Here is a 25,743-nt window from a genome sequence, read left to right on the forward strand (position 1 = left end):
TGCGGCCTCCAGCCCGGCGGTACCATGGCGGACGTGACCGCGCGGAGCCTGCAGTACGAATACAAGGCGGTGAGTGCGGCCCCACAGGCCCCTGGGCCGCCCTCGCCTCACCGGCCCGGTACCGGCCCTTCTCCGGTGCCCTCCGCTTCCCCGGTGCCGTTAACCCAGGGGGTGCCACTAAATCTACCCTGGGCTGTGGCGGCCCCGGTTCTCCCCGCGAAAGCGGCCTGCCTGAGGAGTGCTCGGTGTAACGGCCCTTTATCAGGCCCGGGGGGGCGGTTCTGAGGACTAAACCCCTCTTTTAAGGGTTTTTCCAGACTTTTCGCCGTTAGAGCGGGATTTCCCGCGCACCGAGAGGTAACCGAGCCCCCGGGCGAGGAGCGTGCCGGTTTTCCCGGCTGAAACGAGCCCCAGGATGGGGCCGAGTGGCTCAGACCCAACTTAAAGTCTAAACCCGCGCCTGGTGGGGTGGGGGGGTTAAATAATGCCCCGGTTAATTAAAATGCGAATTATTTGTGTCTCGAACAAGGTGGAGCGTGTTCGCTTAAAAGGAATCGCGCGCCTGTGGCTGTAGCAGACCTGCCGTGGTTTGCTGTGGGTCCCGTGTGGGGCCCCACGTCCTCGATCAGCCCCACGGCTCCAATCACCCCCACGGCGGGGGCTGCCTTAGCTCCTCCCGGACCCCCGTCAGCCCCTCTTCTTTCTTCTCCCAGAACTCCAACCTCGTCCTCCAAGCCGACCGCTCGCTGATCGACCGGACCCGGCGGGATGAGCCGACGGGGGAGGTCCTGTCCTTGGTGGGCAAACTGGAGGGGACCCGCATGGGGGACAAGGCCCAGAGAACCAAACCCCAGATGCAGGAGGAGAGACGCGCAAAGTGAGTGCGAGCCCAGAGCCGAGAGGGTGCAGAGGCCTGACTGAGAACCGTATTTGCGTGAAAAATGCTCTGGGCAATTAGTTTTTCATTCTTGTCTTTGAATAACGCAGCCTTGGTTTGGTTTAGTGCTAAAATGGGGTAGAATGGAGCGGCTGAGGGAGCTGGGGGTGTTCAGTCTGGAGAAGAGGGGGCTGAGGGGAGACCTCATCGCTCTCTGCAACTGCCTGAAAGGGGGTTGTGGGGAGGGGGGTGTTGGTCTCTTCTCCCATGTCACTAGTGACAGGACGAGAGGGAATGGCCTCAAGTTGTGCCAGGGGAGGTTCAGGCTGGATATTGGGGAAAATTTCTTCACCAAAAGGGTTGTCAGACGCTGGCAGAGGCTGCCCAGGGAGGTGGTGGAGTCACCATCCCTGGAGGGGTTCAAGGACCGTGTGGACGTGGCACTGCGGGACATGGTTTAGTGGCCATGGTGGGGTTGGGGTGGTGGTTGGGCTGGATGATCTTACAGGGCTTTTCCAACCTTAGTGATTCTGTGGTGTTGGGAATATTTTGTAGCAGAAAGTGTTCTAGTGGCGTGAGCACAGGGCTGCAGACTAAAAAACACCAACTTGGAAGATGCAGAGACGTTTTTTTCGTTTGGAGTCGCTTGCTTGATGCTAAGAAACTAAAATTGAAGTGAAAAATTAAAAAGTACCTATTTTTCTCCTTTATTCTTCAAATAAGAGACTAGCTGTACTTGAAATAGCAGGAGCAGGGCTCTGCCGTGGGGCTGACCCAGGCGCTCTCCTCCCTGCCCCTCTTTCCAGGAGAAGGAAGCGTGACGAGGACAGGCACGACATCAACAAGATGAAGGGTTACACCCTGCTCTCCGAGGGCATCGATGAGATGGTGGGCATCATCTACAAACCCAAAACCAAGGAGACCCGCGAGACCTACGAGGTGTTGCTGAGCTTCATCCAGGCGGCTCTTGGGGACCAGGTGAGGATGGGGACGCATCAGCACCGGGGTCCCTGCTCTGGACAGAGGATTCACAGCCTGTAAGATCCAGCCCTTGGATGTTTTAATCCTTCCCTGTAATCCTGTGGGATGGCTTCGCTCCGTCGGTGCTGGCTTTTGGGCTCGGGGATGTTGTGATCGCGTTTTTGTTGGGGGGGTGGCCTTTTGGTGCCTATATGAAGGTCCAGAAATAGGAGGGACCAACCCCATGCCCTTCACATAGCGAATTTCTTCTCTGTGTGACGCGTTATTCCTTTCGCAGCCGCGTGATATCCTCTGCGGAGCCGCCGACGAGGTCCTGGCAGTACTGAAAAACGAGAAGCTGCGCGATAAGGAGAGGCGGAAGGAGATCGATCTGCTGCTGGGGCAGACGGATGATACCCGCTACCATGTGCTGGTGAACCTGGGGAAGAAGATCACAGATTATGGCGGAGACAAGGAAATCCAGAACATGGGTACGGGAAGGCGTTGGGCTGGCAGAAAGTCGGGTTACGGGTGCCAAACCCAGCCTTACTCTGGGGTAGTGTTTGCACACAAAGAAGCCAGAAAAATGTTTGGACAGTTTTCAAGCCCCAAAACCACGTTCTTTTCATCTTTTGGATGCGCAGAGGTGTGGGCGGGTGTGTGGATCTGTCAACCTTGCATGTGGTGCCCAGATTTTCCGATGAATTAACTCCGCTCTCCCTTGCAGATGACAATATTGATGAGACATACGGGGTGAATGTGCAGTTCGAGTCGGATGAGGAGGTACGAGATGAGAGGCTGCAGGGCGACAGCAGAGTCAGTGCCCTGTCCCCTTGCTCCGAGCCGCTCCGCTGGGACCGCATTTGTCCCATTTTACTCGGTCACATTGGGAAGTGGGTATTGGCTCGGGCTGGGATGTCTCTGCCAGGAAGGAGAAGCAGGATTATTTTAGATGCCGCTTCCTGGCTTGGGGAGGAGTTGTTGATTATCGTGCTAATCCAAGGCTTGTCATGAGTCAGTACGATGGAAGACAGATGGTGAAATTTAGATCTCGTGGGGGAACTTGACAGATCGGGAGGAAGAGAGACGTTCAAACACGCTGCTTGGAAGTGTTTCATAGAAACGCTCCCTGGAATTGTTTTTTGGAAGAGGCTGAGAAAATAAGAGAGACAAATATGAGATTGTTGGAGGAGTCGCTGGCAAAACCTCTCTGTAGAGAGTAGAAATAATCTTATCACGTGGTCCTTTACCTGAACAGCAGCGTTATGTTCCTGTTAAAAGCACAGGGCAGGCTGTTTCCCCTCAGGAGTGGGTCGCCAGATTATTAATTTCCGTTGAGGAAAAGCTTCTCTTTGATGTTTGCAAAAGCGGCTTACCGGAACTCCTCTTTCAACAGGAAGGCGATGAGGACATTTATGGCGAAGTGCGTGACGAGGCGTCCGACGATGACATGGAGGGAGATGAAGCCGTTGTCCGTTGCACTCTCTCAGCCAATGTGAGTCACCGAGGAACACGTGAAACGTGGTTTTGGGGTCGTCTGGAGGAGGGTCATTGATCTGGTTGGTCTGTGGATGGAGTTAAGGTCATTTGTGGGTGGAGAGCCTTGAAGCTGTTGTCTGATGGAGGCCAAAATGAACGATAATAAAATTAACAGGTTTAGCAGCTGCACAGTTGCATCTGCTGGTTCTCTGCTCCTCTGCCAGGGTAGAGAGAGGCCCCAAACTCTCGCTCCACAACACAAAGGTCGCGTGCCTGCTTTCCTCTCCCAAGAAAATAACTTTTGTGGGTTTTTCCTAAGCTTGTGGCATCAGGTGAGCTGATGAGTTCGAAGAAGAAGGACCTGCATCCTCGAGACATTGACGCCTTTTGGCTCCAGCGGCAGCTGAGCCGCTTCTACGATGATGCCATTGTTTCCCAGAAGAAGGCGGATGAAGTGCTGGAGATCTTGAAGGTCAGCGGCCACTTAATCTGCAGGATTGCAGCCATCTTAGAATACTTCTCTGTCTGGGAGATAGGAATTTGCCCCAACAACTCGTTACTTACATTTCTTCAAATTAAATGCAATTGTGGATGTGCCATGTTTGCCAACAAGATAGATGAATGCTGGACTAGGCTGGGCCTAGTCTTAAGTCACAGAAATCTTCTTCTAAGGGGAAGATGGTTGTCAGCGTTTGTTGGGAGATCATCATAAGTCAGGTCTGTTTCCCTGATGATGCTCGTGTGCGCTGGGCTTGGTGACTCGCTGGGGAAGAAGGGGAGTCAGAGAGGATGGGATTTTTATCTGCTGTCTGAATCGGGTGCCTAGTCTTGCGTGTAGCTGCTGTTTAGCTCCACTTGAGTTCAGTTCTGTATGAAGCAGGGATTCTTGTGCTGTTGGGCACAGAGGTAACCCGTCGTTCCTTGTTTTTTTTCTCCTCCCAGACTGCAAGCGATGACCGGGAATGTGAGAACCAGCTTGTTCTGCTCCTGGGCTTTAACACCTTCGACTTCATTAAAGTCCTGCGGCAGCACCGGATGATGAGTGAGTGGCGTTCCCTTTAACCGCCCCGCCTTGCTGTTTCCCTGCTGTCCTCACATGATTCTAGCACAACCTGAGGCTTTTGAGCTGCCGTCAGTGTTGTTTTGTGAAGCTTGGGCCCTTGTTATTTGCTCCCTTCTTTTTGTTCAACCCTTAAACCCGTCTGCTATCCCTCAATTTTCTTTCCACCAGTCCTGTACTGCACTTTGCTGGCCAGTGCACAAAGTGAAGCTGAAAAAGAAAGGATAATGGGGAAGATGGAAGCGGATCCTGAGCTGTCGAAGTTCTTGTATCAGCTGCACGAGACAGAGAAGGAGGATCTCATCCGGGTAAGGCTAGAGGAAACCTCAGGCAGGATGAGAGGAGGAATCGTGGGATCCTTGCTGCTGTCTGCGGTCATCGTTGGGCTGTGTTTTGTTTGCTGTTTGTGAGAAAGCAGCCTGCTGACTCAGCTGGGATCTTGAAACCATAGGAAACGTTGCTTAGGTGACGGCTGAGACTCAGCTGAGAAGGCGATATATTTACCACTTCTTATTCTTGAGTCACTCAGATGTCTGCTTTTCCAAGAAAATGTCAATATCTGCAAGTTTCACATTTAACATTTGGTTTTAAGCATCTTGAAACAACACCATTTCATCTCTGGGCCTCCTTGATGCGAGGCTCACCGCAATAAAACACCCTGGTCACCTCTGATCAGCTCCTCATTACCGGGGGCTGGAATGTGACACTCAGCAGGTTTATTGGCATGCGGGATTAGCTCTGGTTGGCCTTTGGATGACAGCAGTTCTGTGACTGGTTGGGGGTTGGTTTTTTGGGGATTAATACCATATTCCTGCTTGGTTGCAAGAAAAAACCCTGGTTATGTTGATGTGAGGGGCCAGTTTGGCATCTCTGTGTTTGAGGAGCGCTGCTGGCGTGCAGCAGGCTGGGCTTTTGCTGGGGCACTGCAGGTTTGTGTGTCTTTACTCCCTGCTTCCTTTCATCTGCTCTCCTGGAAGGCAAGTTTATGTCCTGGCCTTGGGGGGCACTGGTTTCTACTGCCAAAAATTATTGGCTCTGGTTACATGAATGCCTGTGCTTGAAAGAAATCGTGGCGCCTGGCGCTCTGGTTGTACAAACTCAAAGCCATGTGTGACAGGAGAGCATGGCAGTCGTCGGAGGAAGCATGTTAGCTCTTCCCTGGGGCTGAATTCTCATCTCTTCGCACAGGAGGAACGCTCTCGCCGGGAGCGTGTTCGTCAGTCCCGGATGGATACTGACTTGGAGACCATGGATCTGGACCAAGGAGGAGAGGTAAAACTCTTTGAAGTCATCTGTTGCTGCTAGCCCTTCTGACAAGCATCCTCAGGAAGTGCAAAAAGAGTATTTGAAGTGGCGTGGGCAGGAAGATACCAAGAATAAGCCCCGATGCGCTAAAGAGGCGCGTGCTGGTTGGATGCAGTTGCTCTTCCTTTGGTCCCAGGGTGAAAATGGCAGGAGAGGGTTGTTCTCTAATCCTTGCTCCTTTCCCGTTGCTGTTTCCAGGCGCTGGCTCCCCGGCAGGTGCTGGACTTGGAGGATCTGGTGTTTGCCCAAGGTAGTCACTTCATGGCCAACAAGCGATGCCAGCTCCCTGACGGCTCCTTCCGCAGACAGCGCAAGGGCTACGAGGAGGTGCACGTGCCGGCCCTGAAGCCAAAGCCTTTTGGCTCCGAAGAGGTAGGTGACACGCTCGGTCCCCCTTATTTAGCACCAGGTGTGTTGAGTGACCAGATGACTGATGTCATCTGTCTGGACTTCTGTAAGGCCTTTGTCACGGTCCCCCATGGCATCCTTTTCTCTAGATTGGAGAGAGATGGATTTAATGGATGGACTGTTTGGTGGGTGAGGAATTGACTGGACAGTCACATCCAGAGAGTAGTGGGGAACAGCTTGATGTGCAGATGGGAGATCAGTGAGGAGTGGTGTCCCTCAGGGGTCCATGCTGGGACCAGTACTGTTTAATATCTTCATCAGTGACACAGACAGTGAGACCGAGTGCACCCTTAGCAAGTTTAGAGATGACCCCAAGCTGAGTGGTGCGGTTGATGCTCCCGAGGGACAGGATGCCATCCAGAGGGACCTGGACAAGCTGGAGAAGTGGGCCCATGGGAACCTCATGAGGTTCAACAAGGCCAAGTGCAAGGTCCTGCACCTGGGTCGGGGCAACCCTGGTATCAGTACAGGCTGGGGGATGAAGGGATGGAGAAGGACTTGGGGGTACTGGGGAGTGAGAAGCTGGACACGAACTGGCACTGTGCGCTCGCAGCCCTGAAAGCCAGCCGTATCCTAGGCTGCATCCAAAGAAGTGTGGCCAGCAGGTCGAGGGAGGGGATTCTCCCCCTCTGTTCCGCTCTGGTGAGACCCCACCTGAAGCACCATGTCCAGCTCTGGGGTCCCCAGCACAGGGAAGACATGGACCTGTTGGAGCAGGTCCAGAGGAGGCCACGGGGATGATCAGAGGTCTGGAGGACCTCTCCTGTGAAGACAGGCTAAGAGAGTTGGGGTTGTTCAGCTTGGAGAAGAGAAGGCTCTGAGGAAACCTTATTGTGGCCTTTCAGTACTTAAAGGGGGACTGTAAGAAAGATGGGGACAGACTTTTTAGCAGGGCCTGTAGCCATAGAACAAGGGGTAATGGTTTTAAACTAAAAGAGGGGGGATTGAGATTAGATAGAAGGAAGACATTTTTTACGATGAGGTGGTGAGACACTGGCAGAGGTTGCCCAGGGAGGTGGTCGATGCCCCATCCCTGGAAACATTCCAGGTCAGGTTGGACGGGGCTCTGAGCAACCTGATCTAGTGGAAGATGTCCCTGCTTATGGCAAGGGGGTTGGACTAGATGACCTTGAAAGGTCCCTTCCAACCCAAACCATTCTATGACTCTATAAGTTGTTGCTAATATCGTGACAGATACTTCCTGGGACTCAACAGGCTTTGATGTGGCTGTGACGCTCTCTCAGATTTCTTGAAGAACTGTTATTTTAAGCTAATAGATTTCACGTGTCTGAAAAGGGTTCCTGATTTCTAGTTTCTCGCTTCTGGAGTGTGTATCCTGTGCTGGTGGTTTCTGTCTCAGGGCTCCCCTGCCTCGTTTAGCTGCTCTGCTGAGCCCTCGGCTCTGCTTTTGCTCCCTCCTTGCTGTGATGTGCAGCGTGGGCCAGAGATCCGACTGATTCATGGTGTGCCTTGTGACAAATTGCCTCTTTTGATCAGTGCTGGCAGCGGAAATGTGGTCTGATCTGTCCCATCACGAGAACATGGTGGGGATTTGCTTTTCTGATGGTGTAGCCAACTATAACTTGTACTCGTTGGAGTGCACGGGGCCGGCTAATGAGCCTCGTTTGATCTCCTCCTAACCTGCTCCGCAATCCCTGGGCACAGGGCCTCTCTTTGGCCATCTGGAGACAACATGACCCTGCTACTCCCCAGGACGTCTCTGAGCTCTCACATATGCCCTGCAGCCTGCGAGGTACTGAAACAAAGGCCTTGAGCTTGATGTTTTTCCTTTTCAGCAACTGGTTTCTGTGGAAAAGTTGCCCAAATATGCCCAAGCTGGATTTGAGGGGTTTAAAACCCTGAACCGTATTCAGAGCAAACTTTACCGCGCTGCGCTGGAGTCGGATGAGAACTTGCTGCTGTGTGCTCCCACGGTAAGGATCCTGATATTTGGGTCCTCTGTGATGGGGAATCCAGAAGGATGATCAGTTTGTGCAGAAAAGGGCGAACCTTTACCCTGGAGAAGACACGGATTTGATGGGACTGGTTCTGCTTGCGTTCTAGGGTGCTGGGAAGACGAATGTGGCGCTCATGTGCATGTTGCGAGAAATAGGGAAACACATTAATATCGACGGAACGATCAACGTGGATGATTTCAAGATTATCTACATCGCGCCTATGAGGTCCTTGGTGCAGGAGATGGTGGGCAGCTTCGGAAAGGTAAGGAGAGGTTTGGTCCTGCCCCTACTTGAACTGTAGGTTGGGGAAGATGAGCTTTATTGCGGTGGCTTCCTTATATTATGGTTACAGAAGCATATAAGCTCTGGCAGAAGCTTGTTGGCAGAGGATGAGTTTGGGTTTTGCCTTTAATCTCTGTTCATGTAATCTGCGCTCACTGGGCTCTGAGTGTGTGTTGATACGGGCTTTGGATGTCACTGTGGGCTATGAAACCCACGCATTTCTTCCAGCGCTGTAGTGGGACAAGTATGAAACTGTCTGCGAGCGTCTCAGGGCTGCGCTGCTCTAACGCTGCCCCGGGGAACGTGTGTTTATCCAGCTTAACCGCCTGTGGGCTTCCTCCTAGCGCCTGGCAACTTACGGCATCAACGTGGCTGAGCTGACAGGGGATCACCAGCTGTGCAAGGAGGAAATCAGCGCTACCCAGATCATCGTCTGCACCCCGGAGAAGTGGGATATCATCACCCGCAAGGGAGGAGAACGTACCTATACCCAGCTGGTGCGGCTGGTCATCCTGGTGAGCAGCACCAGTGCCTGCAAAACCCTGGCGTGGAGGAGGGGGGCAATGATGGGCACTGGGTCATTTGGCATTGTGGTTCCTGTACGTGCGTTAGTGGTTGAAGATGTCTCTGGTGCTTGGTTGTGGAGAGACTCGGGTTTTGAGCTGTGGGATGAGCGTGCTTCAATCCACGCAAGCGGGTCTGCTAAGAAACTAAAACAAAACTGGGTTAATAGAGCCGGTTTGGAGCGGGGATAACTCTGTTCCTGTTTCCTCTCTTTAGGATGAGATACACCTACTGCATGATGACCGAGGACCCGTCCTGGAGTCTTTGGTAGCCAGAGCCATCCGTAACATCGAGATGACTCAGGAGGACGTGAGGCTCGTGGGCTTGAGTGCCACCCTCCCCAACTATGAGGACGTGGCTACGTTCCTGAGAGTGGACCCGGCCAAAGGCTTGTTCTATTTTGATAACAGGTACTGTGGAAAGCCGGGAGAGATCTTTACGATCAGACGGTGGGTAGCTGTTGAGAGCTGGGAAAGACCTGCCTCCTGCGGAGGCACTTGAGTATTTAGCTGTCAGATGGGTCTCACCGGGCCTTCAGCCTACTCTCAACATGCATTTATTTGCTCTTAGATGTGCCGGTAAATGCATGTTCAGGACTAGAGCAGTTAAATACAGCCTCAAAATGCGTGCCAGGGTTTCTGCATTGTCGAACTTGCAAGAAGGTGCTTTGGAGAAGGCAGATAAACTCTGCTGTACCTCTGTGCTGCAGAAGCCGTTTGAAGGAAGCCTAAAATAGGATTGCGGTAGTTCCTGAAACACCATTTTTGCTCCCTGAGTGTGTGCGTAGCAAAGGGATTCCAGGAAGTAGGAGTACATCTTACTGTCCCCTACTGTTTAATCTAACTGGGCAGAACTGGAGCCATCAAACCTCTGAGTAAACTGAGGCACAAAGGAAGTGTATTGAACTTGGTAGCACAAAATACAGGATGCCTTTTGGCAGGACCTTCGTATTGGGGTTTCTCAATTTTTCTGCTCTTTTATGGACTGTTTCTTTTTCCTTACAGCTTCCGACCAGTGCCCCTAGAGCAGACCTATGTGGGTATTACAGAGAAGAAAGCAATCAAACGCTTCCAGATAATGAATGAGATTGTTTATGAGAAGATTATGGAACATGCTGGAAAGAACCAGGTTTGATACTTTATTTTATTGTTCCAGACACACTTAACTCTGGTTCTTGTCTGTTGCTGGTGAGACTCTTTCAAGTTGCTGTCGCTGCAGAAACGCTGTGGTGGAGAAGAGGGTAGGTTTGGGTGGTCGATGGCAGCTGAGAGAGGAAGGAACACAGGTTTGCTGTTTTTGCCAGCTGTCTGATTAACGCATGACCTGTCCTTTTAGGATGAGGGAGTTTTTGTGATGCTGCCCTATTAGATCAGGAGCTCTGTGTGTGCTTCACAGGGCATCTGGACTAATTCTAGATCTCTTTCCACCCTGAACAGCAGGAACAGGTTGGGTCAAGCATCTTTGCCAGCTGCAGCCATAGTGATTCTTCTCTCTGCTTGTTTAACAGGTGCTGGTGTTCGTTCACTCCAGGAAGGAGACCGGGAAGACTGCGCGAGCCATCAGGGACATGTGCCTGGAGAAAGATACCCTGGGCCTCTTCTTGCGGGAGGGCTCAGCCTCCACCGAGGTCCTGAGGACCGAAGCTGAGCAGTGCAAGGTAACTGCCTGGCCGGGGCTGTTCTGACGCAGCAGTAGCAGGAACGCAGCTGCAAAGATGCTGCCAGTTTGGTGCAGTTTCGCAGCCTTTCCTCTAGGATACGCGCTACCTTCTGTGGCTTCTTTTCTGCCTGGTGTTACTCAGCTTGGATAGAAAACCTAGAGCTGCTTGTGTTTCTGCTGCAGAACCTGGAGCTGAAGGACCTTCTTCCTTACGGCTTCGCCATTCACCATGCCGGAATGACGCGAGTGGACCGGACGCTGGTGGAGGATCTGTTTGCTGACAAGCACATTCAGGTGAGCCTCGCTTCCCAGGAGGAATTACTGTGTTTGGGGTAGGTACTTCACAAGAAATGTTGAGCCATGTTTTCCAACAGCCCTTTGGGCAAAATCGAGAGGATCAAGCGTAGCCAACCCCCATCCCGCTCTGCTGAAGCTGGTGCCTGATGAAGGCAGCCTTGATTTTTGTGTAAAGAAGAGAAACTAAAAGCACATGGCCAGGAGTGGAGAGGGCAAAAACTTCTCCCCTAGGCCTAGCTGAGTGTTTAAAGCTAGAGGTCTGTCCCAGAGCAGGCTGTCTCCTCCACAGTTGCCACTTTGGCGAAACCCCATCCAACCAATTTCCTGGCTGCATTTATAAATGGAAGGCAAAGGATTTTCCTAGGGTCATGCAGCGAGCTGGGAAATTTGGACAAAGGTCTTGCTGTTTATCTAACCTTCCTCTGCTGAGCTGTTGAGACAGTCACAGTTTTCAGTCTTTGTCCCTTTTGTGTGTCTGTAATGTCAGGACCAGCATTTTAGATCCTCTTTTTCCCTAAGAAGAGGCTCCTGCCTGGCTTTGATCTCTGTTTTGCTCCTGCAGGTGCTGGTCTCCACAGCCACGCTGGCTTGGGGTGTGAACCTCCCTGCTCACACTGTCATCATCAAGGGGACGCAGGTGTACAGCCCTGAGAAGGGGCGCTGGACCGAGCTGGGTGCTCTGGACATTCTGCAGGTGAAGTTCTGGTAACAAAGATGCTGCCGGGACCCGGGGCAGGATTTTTTTCCTTTCCCGCTGAGGCACGTTTGAGGTCTGCTTTTGTATTTTCTCGGTGCAGTCGCTCCCTGTTCTCTACTGTCAGGCTGTCTCAGCTGTTCTGGGAACAGCCCTGCTGTGAGGGCAGAGGAGAAGCAGATCAGTAGGAGAAATGATTCCTCTCCCAGTATCTTGCCCAGACACATCTGAGATACTGCTGTGTGCCTCCTGCCAACTAGAAGTAACGGCAGACTCAGCAATCTAGCAGTAAAGCCCCAGGACATGGCAGCAAGGAGAAATTGCCAAGCTAAAAGCTTTTATGTTTTGCTGACCCCACCTTCTTGTTTCTTAGATGCTGGGACGTGCCGGGAGGCCTCAGTATGATACCAAGGGAGAGGGGATCCTCATCACATCCCACGGCGAGCTGCAGTATTACCTGTCCCTGCTCAACCAGCAGCTCCCCATTGAAAGTCAGATGGTGTCGAAGCTCCCAGACATGCTGAATGCGGAGACTGTGCTCGGCAACGTCCAAAATGCAAAGGCAAGTGCAAATCTTTGCTTTCCCCACGTACACGTGCCCTTTGTTGCACCCACAGAGCTGGTGGGAATTGCAGGGGCTGAAGGATGATTGCTGTTGGGGAAAGATGCCATCATTGTATGGGAGCAAAGAAACTTGCAGCCTTTGGTGCCTGGGGAGCAAATTTTTAAGAGATCTGGAAGGGCAGCCATGAGAACTGCCTGCTGGTAAGGTGTGTCAGGCAAGTGGGTAGATGCTTCTGTGATTCAGAGCAGAGTTCTCCACATGGAGAAGGACACTGGGGAAAGTCTGCACGTGGAGGGTGGGTTTTTTTTTGTTTTGCAATTCCTTAATATTTTTCTGGTAATGGAGAATAGTTGTGTATGGCACTGCTGGGCTTCCAAGCTCTGGTTTAATGTTGACCCAGCAGGATTCAGCTGGGCTCAGCCTGCTGTGTCCTACGCTCGTGCTGGGAGCACCAGGCTCCAAGTCGGAGCATCGCCCTTGCTTGCCATGAGGCGTGTTCGTCGGCTCTGACGGCGCGTCGGTGTTTCCTCAGGATGCAGTGAATTGGCTGGGCTATACCTACCTGTACATCCGAATGCTGCGCTCCCCCACTCTCTATGGGATATCCCACGATGATCTGAAGGGGGATCCGCTGCTGGACCAGCGCCGACTGGATCTGGTTCACACTGCAGCCCTCATGTTGGACAAGAACAACCTGGTGAAGTACGACAAGAAGACGGGGAACTTCCAGGTGAGACCTGGGAAAGGTGCTGTGACCAAGCAGAGCTGGAGGGAAGCATCCTCTGGCTGAGAGAAAGGATGCAAGAGGCATCTTGCTGATTAAGTACGGATCCCAGGGAATGCTGCTGCATCAATCAGACCTACTGTTGTGCACGTCTGTGATTCCAGGGAGCTGTTTGCTGGCGTAGAGAGCGCTGGTGTAAAACCTGACCCTCAGTCTGTCACTGTTGTGGGTTTGCTGCTGCCTTCTAAGCAAATTCACATTCCCGTTGCGTTTTCATTGCTTCAGAGGCAGTGAGATGAGAAAGGGGCGGCTGTGATGTATGGAATTGTGTACCAGGTAAAGCAGCTTTCCTGGGTGATTTGTAGGCTGAGAGTTTATGCTGAGCTTCTCTGGAGATGTCTCCCCTGCTGCGGCCTAGATCCTGTTCAGCATCTTCTGTCTGTGCCGTGAACAGTCAGGTGTCTTTCTGCTGCTTCACTCTGGCTGTTGTCCTTGTGGCAGGTGACGGAGCTGGGCCGCATCGCCAGCCACTACTACATCACCAATGAGACGATGCAAACTTATAATCAACTTCTGAAACCCACCCTGAGTGAAATTGAGCTGTTTCGAGTCTTCTCGCTGTCCTCGGAGTTCAGGAACATCACCGTGAGGGAGGTATGGAGCCAGACGCCTGTCCCGAGTGAGACATCCCTGAGGCATCAGTCTTGATGCTGCAGGGGAAGATGCAGAGCTTGCCCTGTGAGGGACTGTTCTCATCTCTGCTGCCTTGGTTTCCTGCAGGAGGAGAAGCTTGAGCTTCAGAAGTTGCTGGAACGAGTTCCCATCCCGGTGAAGGAGAGCATAGAGGAGCCCAGTGCCAAGGTGAGCCCTGCCTGCCCCTTCGAGGGGATTCTCCGCCTGTCTTGAGGGGAGCAGCGATCCTTGGGGGAGAGCTGTCATGTTAAATGCCACTCTGGGGGGGATTTCTGTTCTCTTCCCTCTGTGGGACATCCTGGACCCTGTCTGATGCTCGAAGAGCTGCAGGTGCTTTTCGTCTCTGGTTGAGCGTGCTGTCCTGTGGCGTAGGACAGTCGGTCCCTGTTGATCGCTTCTGTCCTGCCATGTGTCAAACCCCACCGGGATCAGGCGCTGGTGCGCAGGGCGCTGAGATCCTCTCTGTTCTGCTTCCCCAGATCAACGTGCTCCTCCAGGCCTTCATCTCCCAGCTGAAGCTGGAAGGATTTGCTCTCATGGCAGACATGGTGTACGTTACCCAGGTGAGTGAGGAAACATGGCTGGGGTCTCTCTGTTTCCCCTTAGATGTGCACAGTCCAGCCACGTCTCGGACAACTATTTGCACCTCGGAAATCTAGTTTGTGGTCATAAATGGCTTTGAAAATAACCAGAGCTGTGAGCAGTGAGGAGGTCTAACCCCTGTCAGGATGGGAATTAGATCTTCATTGGAGTCTCCAATTTGTAATCAAAATAATTCAGCACTAGAGGACTACCACAAAGGCCAAGTTCCCAAGGGAACTTGGGAATCAAGTAATTGCTCCACCTGTAGGTGTTTGGCACGAAGGGCCTTTAAGTATAATTCAAAGGGGGCTTGTAAAAAGGATGGGGAAGGACTTTTTACCAGGGCCTGTAGTGATGGCACGAGGAGTAACGGTTTTACTGAAAGAGGGTAGATTTAGGTTGGATATAAGGAAGAATTTTTTTACGATGAGGATGGTGAGACATCGAAGCACATTGCCGAGAGAAACTGTGGATGCCCCATTCCTGGAAGTGTTTAAAGTCAGGTTGGACACGGCTCAGAGCAACCTGATCTAGTGAAAGATGTCCCTGCCTGTGGCAGCAGGGTTGGACTAGATGATCTTTAAAAGGTCCCTTCCCACCCAAACTCTTCAATTATCATGTGGCTGGGCAGGAAAATGGGTAGAAAGGAAGGAAGAGTTAAATGTGATGATCACAGCCAAGCTCTGAGAGCTGCTCTCTGTTCCCTCAGTCTGCTGGGCGGCTGATGCGTGCCATCTTCGAGATCGTCCTGAACCGTGGCTGGGCCCAGCTCACCGACAAGACCCTTAACCTTTGCAAGATGATTGACAAACGGATGTAAGTGAGATCTCAGAGGTATTTTCTGATTTCAGGCTGGATGAGATTCTTCAGCGTAGCATGGCTAGGTCTGCAAGTTTGGGAAAGAGAGTGCTTGTGCCTGTTGGGGTGTAAAGGAGCTGCCGTGTGTGTCTGGCCGGGGGAGCGTTGGTGCTCTGAAGGCTTGGTCTCTGTTCCTTTGCTTGTCTCACCCCGTGCTGTCCTCGCAGGTGGCAGTCCATGTGCCCTTTGCGTCAGTTCAAGAAACTGCCTGAAGAAGTGGTGAAGAAAATCGAGAAGAAGAATTTCCCATTTGAACGGCTCTACGACTTGAACCATAACGAAATAGGTACGGAGTCACAGGCAAATGCGGCAGGGAGAAGTGTCTGCCTCCTTGTTCTCCTCTGCCGTGTTTTGACCCAGAAACTGGGGGGCTTGTTCCTGTCTGATTGAAGGGGCAGAACTGGTGAGGGTCTTGGTCCAGCCTGAGGAGGGCAGAGGCTTTGCCCTGGCACCTTCCAGCTGCTTGGCTTACCGATGATGAATACTGTTCAGTTTGGGAGCTGCTGGTGAGCCGGTTGTCCGTCTGTCCTGACGGCAGTGCCTTTCTGTTGCAGGGGAACTGATCCGAATGCCCAAGATGGGCAAGACAATCCACAAATACGTTCATCTGTTTCCAAAGCTGGAGCTCTCGGTCCACTTGCAGCCTATTACCCGCTCCACCCTCAAAGTAGAGCTCACCATTGCCCCTGACTTCCAGTGGGATGAAAAGGTGAGCTGTGCAGCTAAATATCACTGGGCTAAATACCATGCTGGGGGGAGGAGGGCACTTCTGGGGCAGGATTGCTGTGGGAGGGCTGATGTTCAGCTCCTGGAGATCTGGAAGGGGGAGATCCGGACTCCGATATGAAGGTAACAGCTACCCTTGCTCAGGTACATGGTTCGTCCGAAGCTTTCTGGATCCTTGTGGAGGATGTGGACAGCGAAGTGATCCTGCACCACGAGTACTTCCTGCTGAAAGCCAAGTACGCGCAGGACGAGCACCTTGTCACCTTCTTTGTGCCCGTGTTTGAGCCGCTGCCCCCGCAGTACTTCATCCGGGTGGTCTCCGACCGATGGCTCTGTAAGTCTTGTTCTGCCAGGAGCATCTCGGTTATACAGCAGCGGTTCTCCCTGGGGTCTGAGGGGGCAGTTCACGCCCTCTCCCACTGCTGCGCTGGGGGAAAGACTTCTGACATCCAAGTGACAGCAGGGCTGGGGATGCTCTTGGCAGAGGGAGCTCAGAGATGAAACTGTTGGAATGCTTTCAGAGATGAAAATGTTTTTTTTTTTGTGTGTGTCTGACAGCCTGTGAGACCCAGCTGCCCGTTTCCTTCCGCCACCTGATCCTCCCTGAGAAGTACCCTCCTCCTACCGAGCTGCTGGATCTGCAGCCGCTCCCCGTGTCGGCTCTGCGAAACAGTGCCTTCGAGAGCCTCTACCAGGACAAGTTCCCTTTCTTCAACCCTATCCAGACTCAGGGTGGGTATTGCCTCTGCTGACCTCCTCCAAACTGCCTCTCAGCGAGCCCTGGGCCTTTTGGTATTCCCAGTCCTGTAGCCTTGGTTTTGTGAGGTGTATTCATGTAATGTGAGGAACTTCTGTAGCGAATAGTGTATCCCCTCTACCTCCCTGAGCCTGAGAGGTTTGATGGTTTGAAATCTTTCTCCATGGGCCAGAGTGTCTTTGATATATTCCTCAAGTGCATCAAGCAGCCAGTCTGAGGCTTTCTAGCAGCAGCAGGTTTGCTCCTGGAAGCTGTGTCTGTGCTAACACCGCAGCTCAGGTTCACAGAGCCAGCTGGCCCCAAACTTCTCCATCTGTGCTGCTTGTAGGAATGGAGTTGTGAGGGAACCAAAGCTGCCCTGTCTGTGTTTCTCTGCCTGGGCTTAGCCAGAGTAGGGAATTCACACTTAGGAGCTACTGTGACAGACTAGAGCCTGTTTTGCTCAGTGGATCCTGGGCTAAAACTCTTAAACAGCCTTTTTGGTAGCTCCTCCTTGTGTGGGCTGGGTCCGGGCTGTGTTTTCCCTACCTGTTTTTAGAGTTTCGATAGAAATCCGTGGAGATCTCGCTAAACTGTTCTCTTCTGTGTTGTCCATCCGTCCCCAGTGTTTAACACGGTTTATAACAGCGATGACAACGTGTTTGTGGGTGCCCCCACGGGAAGTGGAAAGACCATTTGTGCTGAATTTGCCATCCTGAGGATGTTGCTCCAGAACTCGGAGGGACGCTGCGTATACATCACCCCCATGGAGGCCCTGGCAGAGCAGGTAAGCCCGGCATCCTGGGGAGAACTGGAGCCTTACCCCGGCGTAGATTTGCTTCCTCATTCCCTGTTTCACTTTTCCTCATCCCTTCTTTGCTGTCATGTCCCTCAGGATGTCTCCAGAGTCTTTTAATTAATTGTGGTCTCTCTGAGGGAGCAAAGAGACACCACCCCACTACTGACCTGCTGATGTCTGTGTGCGCGTGTGTGTGTCTCCAGGGATTTGGTAGGATTTGTTCTAATTTGAGGTTGACAACGGCTTCCCTTGCATTTTTGGCAGGTCTTCTTGGACTGGTACGAAAAGTTCCAGGAGCGTCTCAATAAGAAGGTGGTCTTGCTGACGGGGGAGACCAGCACCGACCTGAAGTTGCTGGGCAAAGGGAACATCATCATCAGCACTCCTGAGAAATGGGACATCCTCTCGCGACGCTGGAAGCAGCGCAAAAACGTCCAGAACGTCAACCTCTTCATCGTGGATGAAGTGCACCTCATCGGGGGCGAAAATGGGGTGCGTCTGGGAGGGGAGGAGGGCGCTACTAATTTGAGCGATGCTTGTCATCGTGTTAGTCTCAATAGTCGAGCTGCTTTGGGATGGATGGTTGCTCACTCCTCATGTCTGGTCTGAGGTCAGCCTTTCCTGCCGGGAGTTTCCCCAAGCTGCAGGATGGCCTGGGATAGGAGGGCCATATCCTTTGGGAAGCCCAGGATTGGTATCCCCTGGGGTCTCCGTGGGTGAGGGTGCTTGGAGCTCAGCCAGGAGAGGCGGATGCGCTGTGGAGAGCTTGGTGTTCCCCTCCTGTTCCTGCTACAACCTGCTGTCTCCCGCCTGCAGCCGGTGCTGGAGGTCATCTGCTCCCGCATGCGCTACATCTCCTCCCAAATCGAGCGACCCATCCGCATCGTGGCCCTCAGCTCGTCCCTGTCCAACGCCAAGGACGTGGCTCACTGGCTGGGCTGCAGTGCCACCTCCACCTTCAACTTCCACCCCAACGTCCGCCCCGTGCCCCTGGAGCTGCACATTCAGGTAGAGTTTGGGCAACGTCATCTCCTTTCCCTTCTGCCTGGTCTCCGGACAGCGTCACTGCCTGCTCCTCTTCCCCTGCAGGGCTTCAACATCAGCCACACACAGACTCGCCTGCTCTCCATGGCCAAGCCCGTCTACCACGCCATCATGAAGCACTCGCCCAAAAAGCCGGTCATCGTCTTCGTCCCGTCTCGCAAACAGACACGGCTCACAGCCATCAACATCCTCACCACGTGCGCCTCGGATGTCCAGAGGCAAAGGTAACGGTGCCCTGGCCTGTGTTTTTCCTCTGACTGAGGCAGGGGCAAGTTTTTTTGGCTGTTTTGCTGGGCTGAGGGACAACTAGTGATGGGAAATGGTCTCTTTGATGTGATATCAAAGAGGGACAGGCTTGCTGGGCCTGGCAGCGGTCTCTTTACTCCCCCTCTCTCCGGCAGGTTCCTGCATTGTGCCGAGAAAGATCTGGTACCGTACCTGGACAAGCTGAATGACAACACTCTGAAGGAGACGCTCGTGAATGGCGTGGGCTACCTGCACGAGGGGCTGACCGCCATGGAACGGCGAGTGGTGGAGCAGCTTTTCAGCTCCGGTGAGTGGGGTGGGATGGGGACACGCCACTTCATCTACCCGTAAACCCTTTTCCCCAGAGCTTGGCAGTGCCCACAGTCTTTGGACTGGAGATAACAGCTTGCCCAAACCTCGTATCACTTCTCTGCCTCCTGAGACCAAAAAGTCTGCGATCTTAAACTTCACCCTCTCTCCTGGACCCCCCCGTATGCCAAGACCTGTCTGCCTGAGCACAGAACCCTCAGATCTTTCTCCCTCCAATTTCTGTGACCCAGAGAGGTGCTGACTGCTCTCCCCGTGCACCTTTCAGGTGCGGTTCAGGTGATGGTTGCCTCCCGCAGCCTCTGCTGGGGTATGAACATCGCTGCTCACCTGGTGATCATCATGGACACGCAGTACTACAATGGCAAGATCCACGCGTGAGTGTGTTGCGCTGCGGGCAAGACCAGCCATGGCTTCCCTCCGTGTCCACCCTGCTAGTTCAGGCTGCGCTGAGCATGAGGGAACGAGGCCCTAATCCCAAAGGGCTTCATCCCTGTCCAGGCAGAGGCTGGGAATCGTGGGAGAGCGGTGGTAGCTTTCCGTGGAGCTTCATTAACTCTGTCTCTGTGTCCCAGGTATGTGGATTACCCTATCTACGATGTGCTGCAGATGGTGGGCCACGCTAATCGCCCGCTGCAGGATGACGAGGGCCGTTGTGTCATCATGTGCCAGGGATCCAAGAAGGTGGGTGAGGAGCAGGGCACCATTTCTGACCTGTGAATGTCTGTCTCTTGCCTGGGGCGTGGATTTCTTCTGCCAGCTTTGGGCAGACTGATGTATAACCCTCACTCAGAGCCCTGCTGCCTGGGAGGTGCTCCAGGATTTTGGAGTTGCTGGGGTTTATTTATCCCCTTCCTTCTACTCCTGCCCCGCTGTAGGATTTCTTCAAGAAATTCCTGTATGAGCCCCTGCCGGTGGAGTCGCACTTGGATCACTGCATGCACGATCACTTCAACGCCGAGATCGTCACCAAGACCATTGAAAACAAGCAGGATGCGGTGGACTACCTCACTTGGACGTTCCTGTATCGCAGGATGACGCAGAATCCAAACTACTACAACCTGCAAGGTGAGCGGAGGGCTCCGCACTGGTGGATATGGGGTTGAAGGATACTGGGGACCCTCTGCCTGCGGGCTCTGCTTCCGCAAGAGTGGCTTTTCTCCGTCCTGGGGTGTTTCTGAGCTCCACCACAACACTGCTGTACCCACAGGCGTGTCCCACAGGCATCTCTCAGATCACCTCTCCGAGCTGGTGGAACAGACCCTCAGTGACCTGGAGCAGTCCAAGTGCATCAGCATCGAGGATGAGATGGACGTGGCTCCTCTGAACCTGGGGATGATCGCCGCCTATTACTACATCAACTACACCACCATCGGTAAGGGTTCCACAAGGGACAGGTACCGCACGCAAGCACTCGCCCCGGCGTTCCTACTCTCTGTCCCCTCTCTGCGTCACTCCCTGTGCTGTGGGCGATGGAGAGAAGGTGCCATGTGCGTGGTCGGGTGCGTAAAACTCCGTCCTTTAGCACGAGGCTGCGGGTTGTCTTCCTGAAGGCACCTCTTGTACTGTGGGGTGTAATGCTGTCTGGTTTTCCCTGACCCCTCTACCTTTCCGGCTTCCCCAGAGCTTTTCAGCATGTCCCTGAATGCCAAGACCAAGGTGCGAGGGCTGATCGAAATCATCTCCAACGCTGCTGAGTACGAGAACATCCCCATCAGGCACCACGAGGACAACCTGCTGCGGCAGGTGAGTAGCAGCACGTCAGATCTGGGGACAGACCCCTGCAGGGTCGAGGGAAGGAAGCTGCCTGCGTTTTCGGCTCTGTAGGGCTAAAGCACTGATGGGTTTATCATTTCTCACCGTAGCTGGCCCAAAAAGTTCCCCACAAGCTGACCAACCCCAAATTCAACGATCCCCACGTCAAGACCAACCTCCTGCTGCAGGCTCACTTGTCACGCATGCAGCTGAGCGCCGAGCTGCAGTCGGACACTGAGGAAATCCTCAGCAAGGTACGACGGGGCGGGTGGGAACCCGCCCGCCTTGCCTGTGTCACTGCGTTGCGTCACTGCCTTCTGACCTGTCCCCATTCCTCGTGTCCAGGCGATCCGGCTGATCCAGGCCTGCGTGGACGTGCTGTCCAGCAACGGCTGGCTCAGCCCCGCGCTGGCCGCCATGGAGCTGGCGCAGATGGTGACGCAGGCCATGTGGTCGAAGGATTCCTACCTCAAGCAGCTGCCTCACTTCACCTCTGAGCACATCAAGCGCTGCACGGACAAGGTAAAGCTGGGGGGAAGCGTCACGGTCCTGCCCTTGCCCACCGAGGAGACCCAGGTCAGCGCAGGGCTGAAAACTTCTTCCTTGCAGGGAGTGGAGAGCGTCTTCGACATCATGGAGATGGAGGACGAGGACCGGAACGCCCTGCTGCAGCTCTCAGACGCCCAGATTGCTGACGTCGCCCGCTTCTGTAACCGTTACCCCAACATCGAGCTGTCCTACGAGGTGGTGGAGAAGGAGAGCATCCGCAGGTGAGGCGGGGAGGGGTGGCGTGGCCCCCTCGGTGCTGTGCCGGTGCTGGGGGGGACACCCTGACCCTCTGTTTCGGTTCTCTCCGCGCAGCGGGGGGCCTGTGGTGGTGCTGGTGCAGCTGGAGCGTGAAGAGGAGGTCACCGGGCCTGTCATCGCTCCCCTTTTCCCCCAGGTATGTGCCAAACCCGGTGAGACTCGGGTGGCAGAAGTGGGCAGGGGGGATTGTCCCCCACTGCCCCCAGCCCCGTTAACTCTTACCTCTCCGGCAGAAACGCGAGGAGGGTTGGTGGGTGGTGATCGGCGACTCCAAATCCAACAGCCTCATCTCCATCAAGCGGTTGACGCTGCAGCAGAAAGCCAAGGTGAGCGGGAACAGGCAGGGGGGTGACCGGCACCCAAACGGGCACGGTTTGGGCAAGGCGGATGGGTGTCTGGTCTCCCCACCGCCACCCCAACGCCAGCTTTTCCTCGCCGTGTAGGTGAAGCTGGATTTCGTGGCCCCGGCTACGGGGACGCACAACTACACGCTGTACTTCATGAGCGACGCATACATGGGCTGCGACCAGGAGTACAAGTTCAGCGTGGACGTGAAGGAGGCGGAAAGCGACAGCGACTCCGACTAACAACGGTCCCTGAAGGGCTGTGTTCCTGGCAAGAATCCCCCCCATAGTTCAGCCACCAAACCCCAGCCGCGGTAGCACTTGCGTCGCCTCCCGTTGTGTGGTTTCCATGTATTTTCCTGTTGGTTTTTTTTTTTTTTTAAGGTGTTGATGCTTTGTACAGTGTTTTTTAGACAGGAGCTGCGCGCAGAAGAGCGACTGTGGCAGCTGGAATAAATCTTGAGACCCATCTTGCCCTCTGCGCTGCTGGGTCTGGGTGGGAAAGAGGAGGGGGGGGAATAGGCGCAACCCCGAGGCAGTCCCCCAACTCAACGGTGGCTATGTGCCTTCATTGTGGGGCTCAAAAAAGTTCATTAGCAGAACTAATTAAGGCAGAGTTAGCTTCGTAGCCGTTTCTGGGAACACCATGCTGGTGCCAGCGGATCTAAACGCTTCCCCTCGGGCTGCGCTTCACTGGGAGGCGTAAAACCAGCTCCCCAGTGGGCCCATCCTCCCGTGCCACCTCCTCCAGCTCCCCCGGGAGCACCTACACCCTGTTCCGCTCATCCCGAGGGTGACGGGCGCGTCAGTGGTGGCACTGAAAGGAAAAGCCGGAGGCTTTGGTGAGGAGAGCACAGATTTATTGAGCGTGGGGCAGAAGGAGCGGGGAGCAAGTCCTGCCCCGTCTCCAAAGCCAGACGGATCCCGGCAAAGGCGCCGCGCTGCTGTGTGCATCCCTGGGGAGGCCGGTGGGATCCCCATGGTCCTCGGCATGCAAAAGTCCCAACTCGCAGGGCAGAGGACATCGGTCTCCCTCTTCCCTGTCCCGCTCTCCGCACCGGCACGGGGCTGTGTGCCGGCGACAGCGCCGAAGGGTCCCACTGCTGGGTAGGGTGACACGTACAAGGATTGAACCTCTCAGCAAACTTCGGGGCGCTGGTACTTCCAGAAGGCGATCTCGCCGTCGTCGCTGCAGGAGGCCAGCAAGCCTGGCTCCTTTGGGTTCCAGGCCACGCAGTTGACATCCTGCGAATGCGCCCGGGGAACGTGGGCGGCGAGGCCAAAGGTGGGCTGCTGCGGGTCAGAGGACGCGCTCTCCTCAAAGATCCGGATGGCGTCGTCGCCGCAGGCTGTCGCCAGCGCCCCGGTGAGGTGGCACCTAGAGCGGGGATGGCACCGCGTGGGTCACCCACGCTGCTGCCGGGAGAAAACGGAGCCGGGTGGCTCTGCCGTTCTCCCTCCACTCACCACGCCACGTCGTAGATGGTCCTCGTGTGGTAGCCAGAGAGGTTGCAGACGCACTTCCAGGTGGGGTCGGTGCCGCTGCAGGCTACCCCTGGAAGGCAAGAGAATAACCTCGCTGCCCTGCCTGCTCTTTTCCCCTGCCCTCTCTTTTCCCCAGCAAGTTACGAGCAGCTCCTCGCAAGACGGGCTGGGACTCTCACCTTCCTCATTGCCCGGCATGTACCGGCGCCAGATGCGCACCGTCTTGTCGTCGCTGCAGGAAGCCAAGCGCTCGCCACTGCGGTCAAAGGCCACGCTCCACACCGTCGACTCGTGGCCCTCCAGCGTGGCGCAGCACACCCAGTCATCCTCCTCTTCGTGGTACAGCTTCACTGTGTCGTCGTAGCTGGCCGAGGCCAAGAGCTGAGGGAGGGCAGAGGAATCAACCAGGTGCTAGGCAGCTGCCTGCACACGTGAAGCTGCCCTTCACCCGTGGTTCAAGTTTGGAGCCAGAATGGGGACCAGGTCGCTGCTCTCCAGGACCAATCCCAGTGCTGGGGTAGGGTTTGGAGTGGAAATGGGGGTCTCCCCCTCCCCGCGAGGCCCCGTCTTACCTCCTGGTTGGGGTGCCAGACCACGTGCTTGACGTCCTGCGTGTGGGAGTTGAGGACGCTGACGCACTCGTACTCCTCCTCCTCATCCACTGCAGAGAGAAAACGGTTATGGGGAGAAGAGAGGAGGCTGGGGCGGGGGGCAGCTTTGGCTCAGCCGCGTCCCAGCTCAGGGCCCTCCATCGTCCCCCCTTCTCCCTTCCAGCCCTGGGGCGGGGGGGCTGCTCCCCCTCGCCCCCCACTCTCCCCTCACCTTCCCAGACCCAGACGCTCTTGTCCCGGCTGCAAGTGGCGAGCAGGGTGCCGGAGGGAGCCCAGGCCACCGACTTCACCTCGTTCTCGTGCCCCTCCAGGGTGGTGACGCACTGGGGAGGGAGAGGAGAGGGGAGGAGTGGGTTTTGGGGTGCCCGGGGGGGGGCCTGGGCTGGGGCTGGAGAGGGGTTTCTCACCTCGAAGCCATCGTCTTGTTTCTTCCAGATGCAGGTGGTGGCGTCGAAGCTGGCGGAGGCCAGGTAGGAGCCGCAGGGGGACCAGGCCACCCTGCGCACCGTGCGCTGGTGCCCCTCGCCCAGCACCGCCCGGCAGGACCAGCCCGGCCCTGGGGAGAGCAGGGTCCCCTCTAACCCCGCCCCCTCACCAAGCCCCTCCCTCACTGCCCCTGGCCCCGCCCCCTCATGCAGCCCCTCCCTCACTGCCCCTGCCCCCTCACTGCAGCCCCTCCCTCACTGTCCCCTGGCTCCGCCCCCTCATGCAGCCCCTCCCTCACTGCCCCCGCCCCCTCACTGCAGCCCCTCCCTCACTGCCCCTGGCCCCGCCCCTCACTGCAGCCCCTCCCTCACTGCCCCTGGCCCCGCCCCCTCACTGCAGCCCCTCCCTCACTGCCCCTGGCCCCGCCCCTCACTGCAGCCCCTCCCTCACTGCCCCTGGCCCCACCCCCTCACCGCAGCCCCTCCCTCACTGCCCCTGGCCCCGCCCCCTCACCATAGCCCCTCCCTCACTGCCCCTGGCCCCACCCCCTCACCGCAGCCCCTCCCTCACTGCCCCCTGGCCCTGCCCCCTCATGCAGCCCCTCCCTCACTGCCCCCGCCCCCTCACTGCAGCCCCTCCCTCACTGCCCCCGCCCCCTCATGCAGCCCCTCCCTCACTGCCCCTGCCCCCTCACTGCAGCCCCTCCCTCACTGCCCCCTGGCCCCGCCCCCTCATGCAGCCCCTCCCTCACTGCCCCCTGGCCCCGCCCCCTCATGCAGCCCCTCCCTCACTGCCCCGCCCCCTCACTGCAGCCCCTCCCTCACTGCCCCTGGCCCCGCCCCTCACTGCAGCCCCTCCCTCACTGCCCCTCTAACCCCGCCCCCTGGCCCCACCCCCTCACCCGTTACCTTACAGTACCTCTAGCCCTGCCCCCTTATGAAGCACCTCCCTCTCTGCCCCTGTAGCCCTGCCCCTAATTGTCTCCCTCCCCTTGACCCCGCCCCCTCAGCACAGCCCCTCCCTCACTGCCTCTGGCCCCACCCCTCGCCAGACACTCCCTTCCCCCTCTAGCTCCACCCCCTTATGAAGCCCCTCCTTCTGCCCCTGTAGCCCCACCCCCTTTGTCTCCCCCTCTGACCCCGCCCCCTCACTGCAGATCCTTAGTCCCTCCAGCCCCGCCCCTCATGACGCTCCTCCCTCTCTGCCCCGTAGCCCCGCCCCTCGCCGTCTCCCCCTCTGACCCCGCCCCCTCTAGCCCCGCCCCTCGCCACAGACACGCCCTCCCCGTTCCCTCGCGCTCCCCGCCGCCCACCTTCCCTTCCCCAGAGGCGGACGAGGCGGTCGCCGCCGCAGGAGGCCAGCAGGCCGCCGCCGGGGCTCCAGGCCAGGAACCAGCAGCGGGAGTCGGGGTGCCCCGGGACGCGGCACAGCAGCTCCAGCGCCTCCTTCATGGCGACCCTCCCGCCGACGCA

The 25,743-nt window shown here is 55.7% G+C and overlaps 2 protein-coding genes across 2 annotated transcripts; one reads left to right on the forward strand and one right to left on the reverse strand.

Moving 5' to 3' along the window:
- The first annotated feature begins 8 nt into the window (after positions 1–8).
- On the forward strand, positions 9–22,129 carry SNRNP200 (small nuclear ribonucleoprotein U5 subunit 200). The gene is made up of 45 exons (XM_059831468.1): positions 9–69; positions 714–877; positions 1,684–1,855; positions 2,136–2,328; positions 2,565–2,620; positions 3,234–3,332; positions 3,636–3,788; positions 4,259–4,358; positions 4,548–4,684; positions 5,565–5,648; positions 5,880–6,053; positions 7,886–8,023; positions 8,154–8,309; positions 8,674–8,844; positions 9,110–9,303; positions 9,898–10,021; positions 10,401–10,550; positions 10,736–10,846; positions 11,412–11,543; positions 11,917–12,105; positions 12,641–12,838; positions 13,334–13,486; positions 13,613–13,693; positions 14,005–14,088; positions 14,817–14,923; positions 15,133–15,251; positions 15,520–15,674; positions 15,836–16,025; positions 16,250–16,423; positions 17,054–17,214; positions 17,491–17,718; positions 18,043–18,234; positions 18,316–18,494; positions 18,672–18,823; positions 19,112–19,220; positions 19,419–19,527; positions 19,722–19,911; positions 20,054–20,218; positions 20,468–20,589; positions 20,709–20,852; positions 20,944–21,120; positions 21,208–21,368; positions 21,460–21,541; positions 21,639–21,731; positions 21,849–22,129. The coding sequence occupies exons 1-45, from the start codon at positions 25–27 to the stop codon at positions 21,990–21,992; spliced, it is 6,411 nt and encodes a 2,136-aa protein (XP_059687451.1). The 5' UTR covers positions 9–24; the 3' UTR covers positions 21,993–22,129.
- Positions 22,130–22,542: 413 nt separating this feature from the next.
- On the reverse strand, positions 22,543–25,722 carry CIAO1 (cytosolic iron-sulfur assembly component 1). Its single transcript, XM_059831535.1, has 7 exons — positions 25,584–25,722; positions 24,253–24,401; positions 24,057–24,168; positions 23,807–23,895; positions 23,414–23,615; positions 23,217–23,304; positions 22,543–23,127 (listed from the first exon to the last, which is right to left on the reverse strand). Exons 1-7 carry the CDS (start codon positions 25,720–25,722, stop codon positions 22,887–22,889), a joined length of 1,020 nt encoding a protein of 339 aa, XP_059687518.1. The 3' UTR covers positions 22,543–22,886.
- Between the last annotated feature and the right edge of the window lie 21 nt (positions 25,723–25,743).

The sequence above is a fragment of the Gavia stellata genome, chromosome 31, assembly GCF_030936135.1.
Source record: "Gavia stellata isolate bGavSte3 chromosome 31, bGavSte3.hap2, whole genome shotgun sequence".
NCBI classification, from domain to species: domain Eukaryota; kingdom Metazoa; phylum Chordata; class Aves; order Gaviiformes; family Gaviidae; genus Gavia; species Gavia stellata.

Coding starts and splice junctions, on each gene's coding strand:
- CIAO1 (XM_059831535.1), bottom strand. CDS start 25,722: ATGAAGGAGGCGCTGGAGCTGCTGTGCCGCGTCCCGGGGCACCCCGAC. Junction 24,402..25,583: donor CCGCCTCTGGGGAAGGGAAG/GTGGGCGGCGGG, acceptor TGCTCTCCCCAG/GGCCGGGCTGGTCCTGCCGG. Junction 24,169..24,252: donor AACAAGACGATGGCTTCGAG/GTGAGAAACCCC, acceptor CTCCCTCCCCAG/TGCGTCACCACCCTGGAGGG.
- SNRNP200 (XM_059831468.1), top strand. CDS start 25: ATGGCGGACGTGACCGCGCGGAGCCTGCAGTACGAATACAAGGCG. Junction 2,329..2,564: donor CAAGGAAATCCAGAACATGG/GTACGGGAAGGC, acceptor TCTCCCTTGCAG/ATGACAATATTGATGAGACA. Junction 18,824..19,111: donor GGAGCAGCTTTTCAGCTCCG/GTGAGTGGGGTG, acceptor TGCACCTTTCAG/GTGCGGTTCAGGTGATGGTT.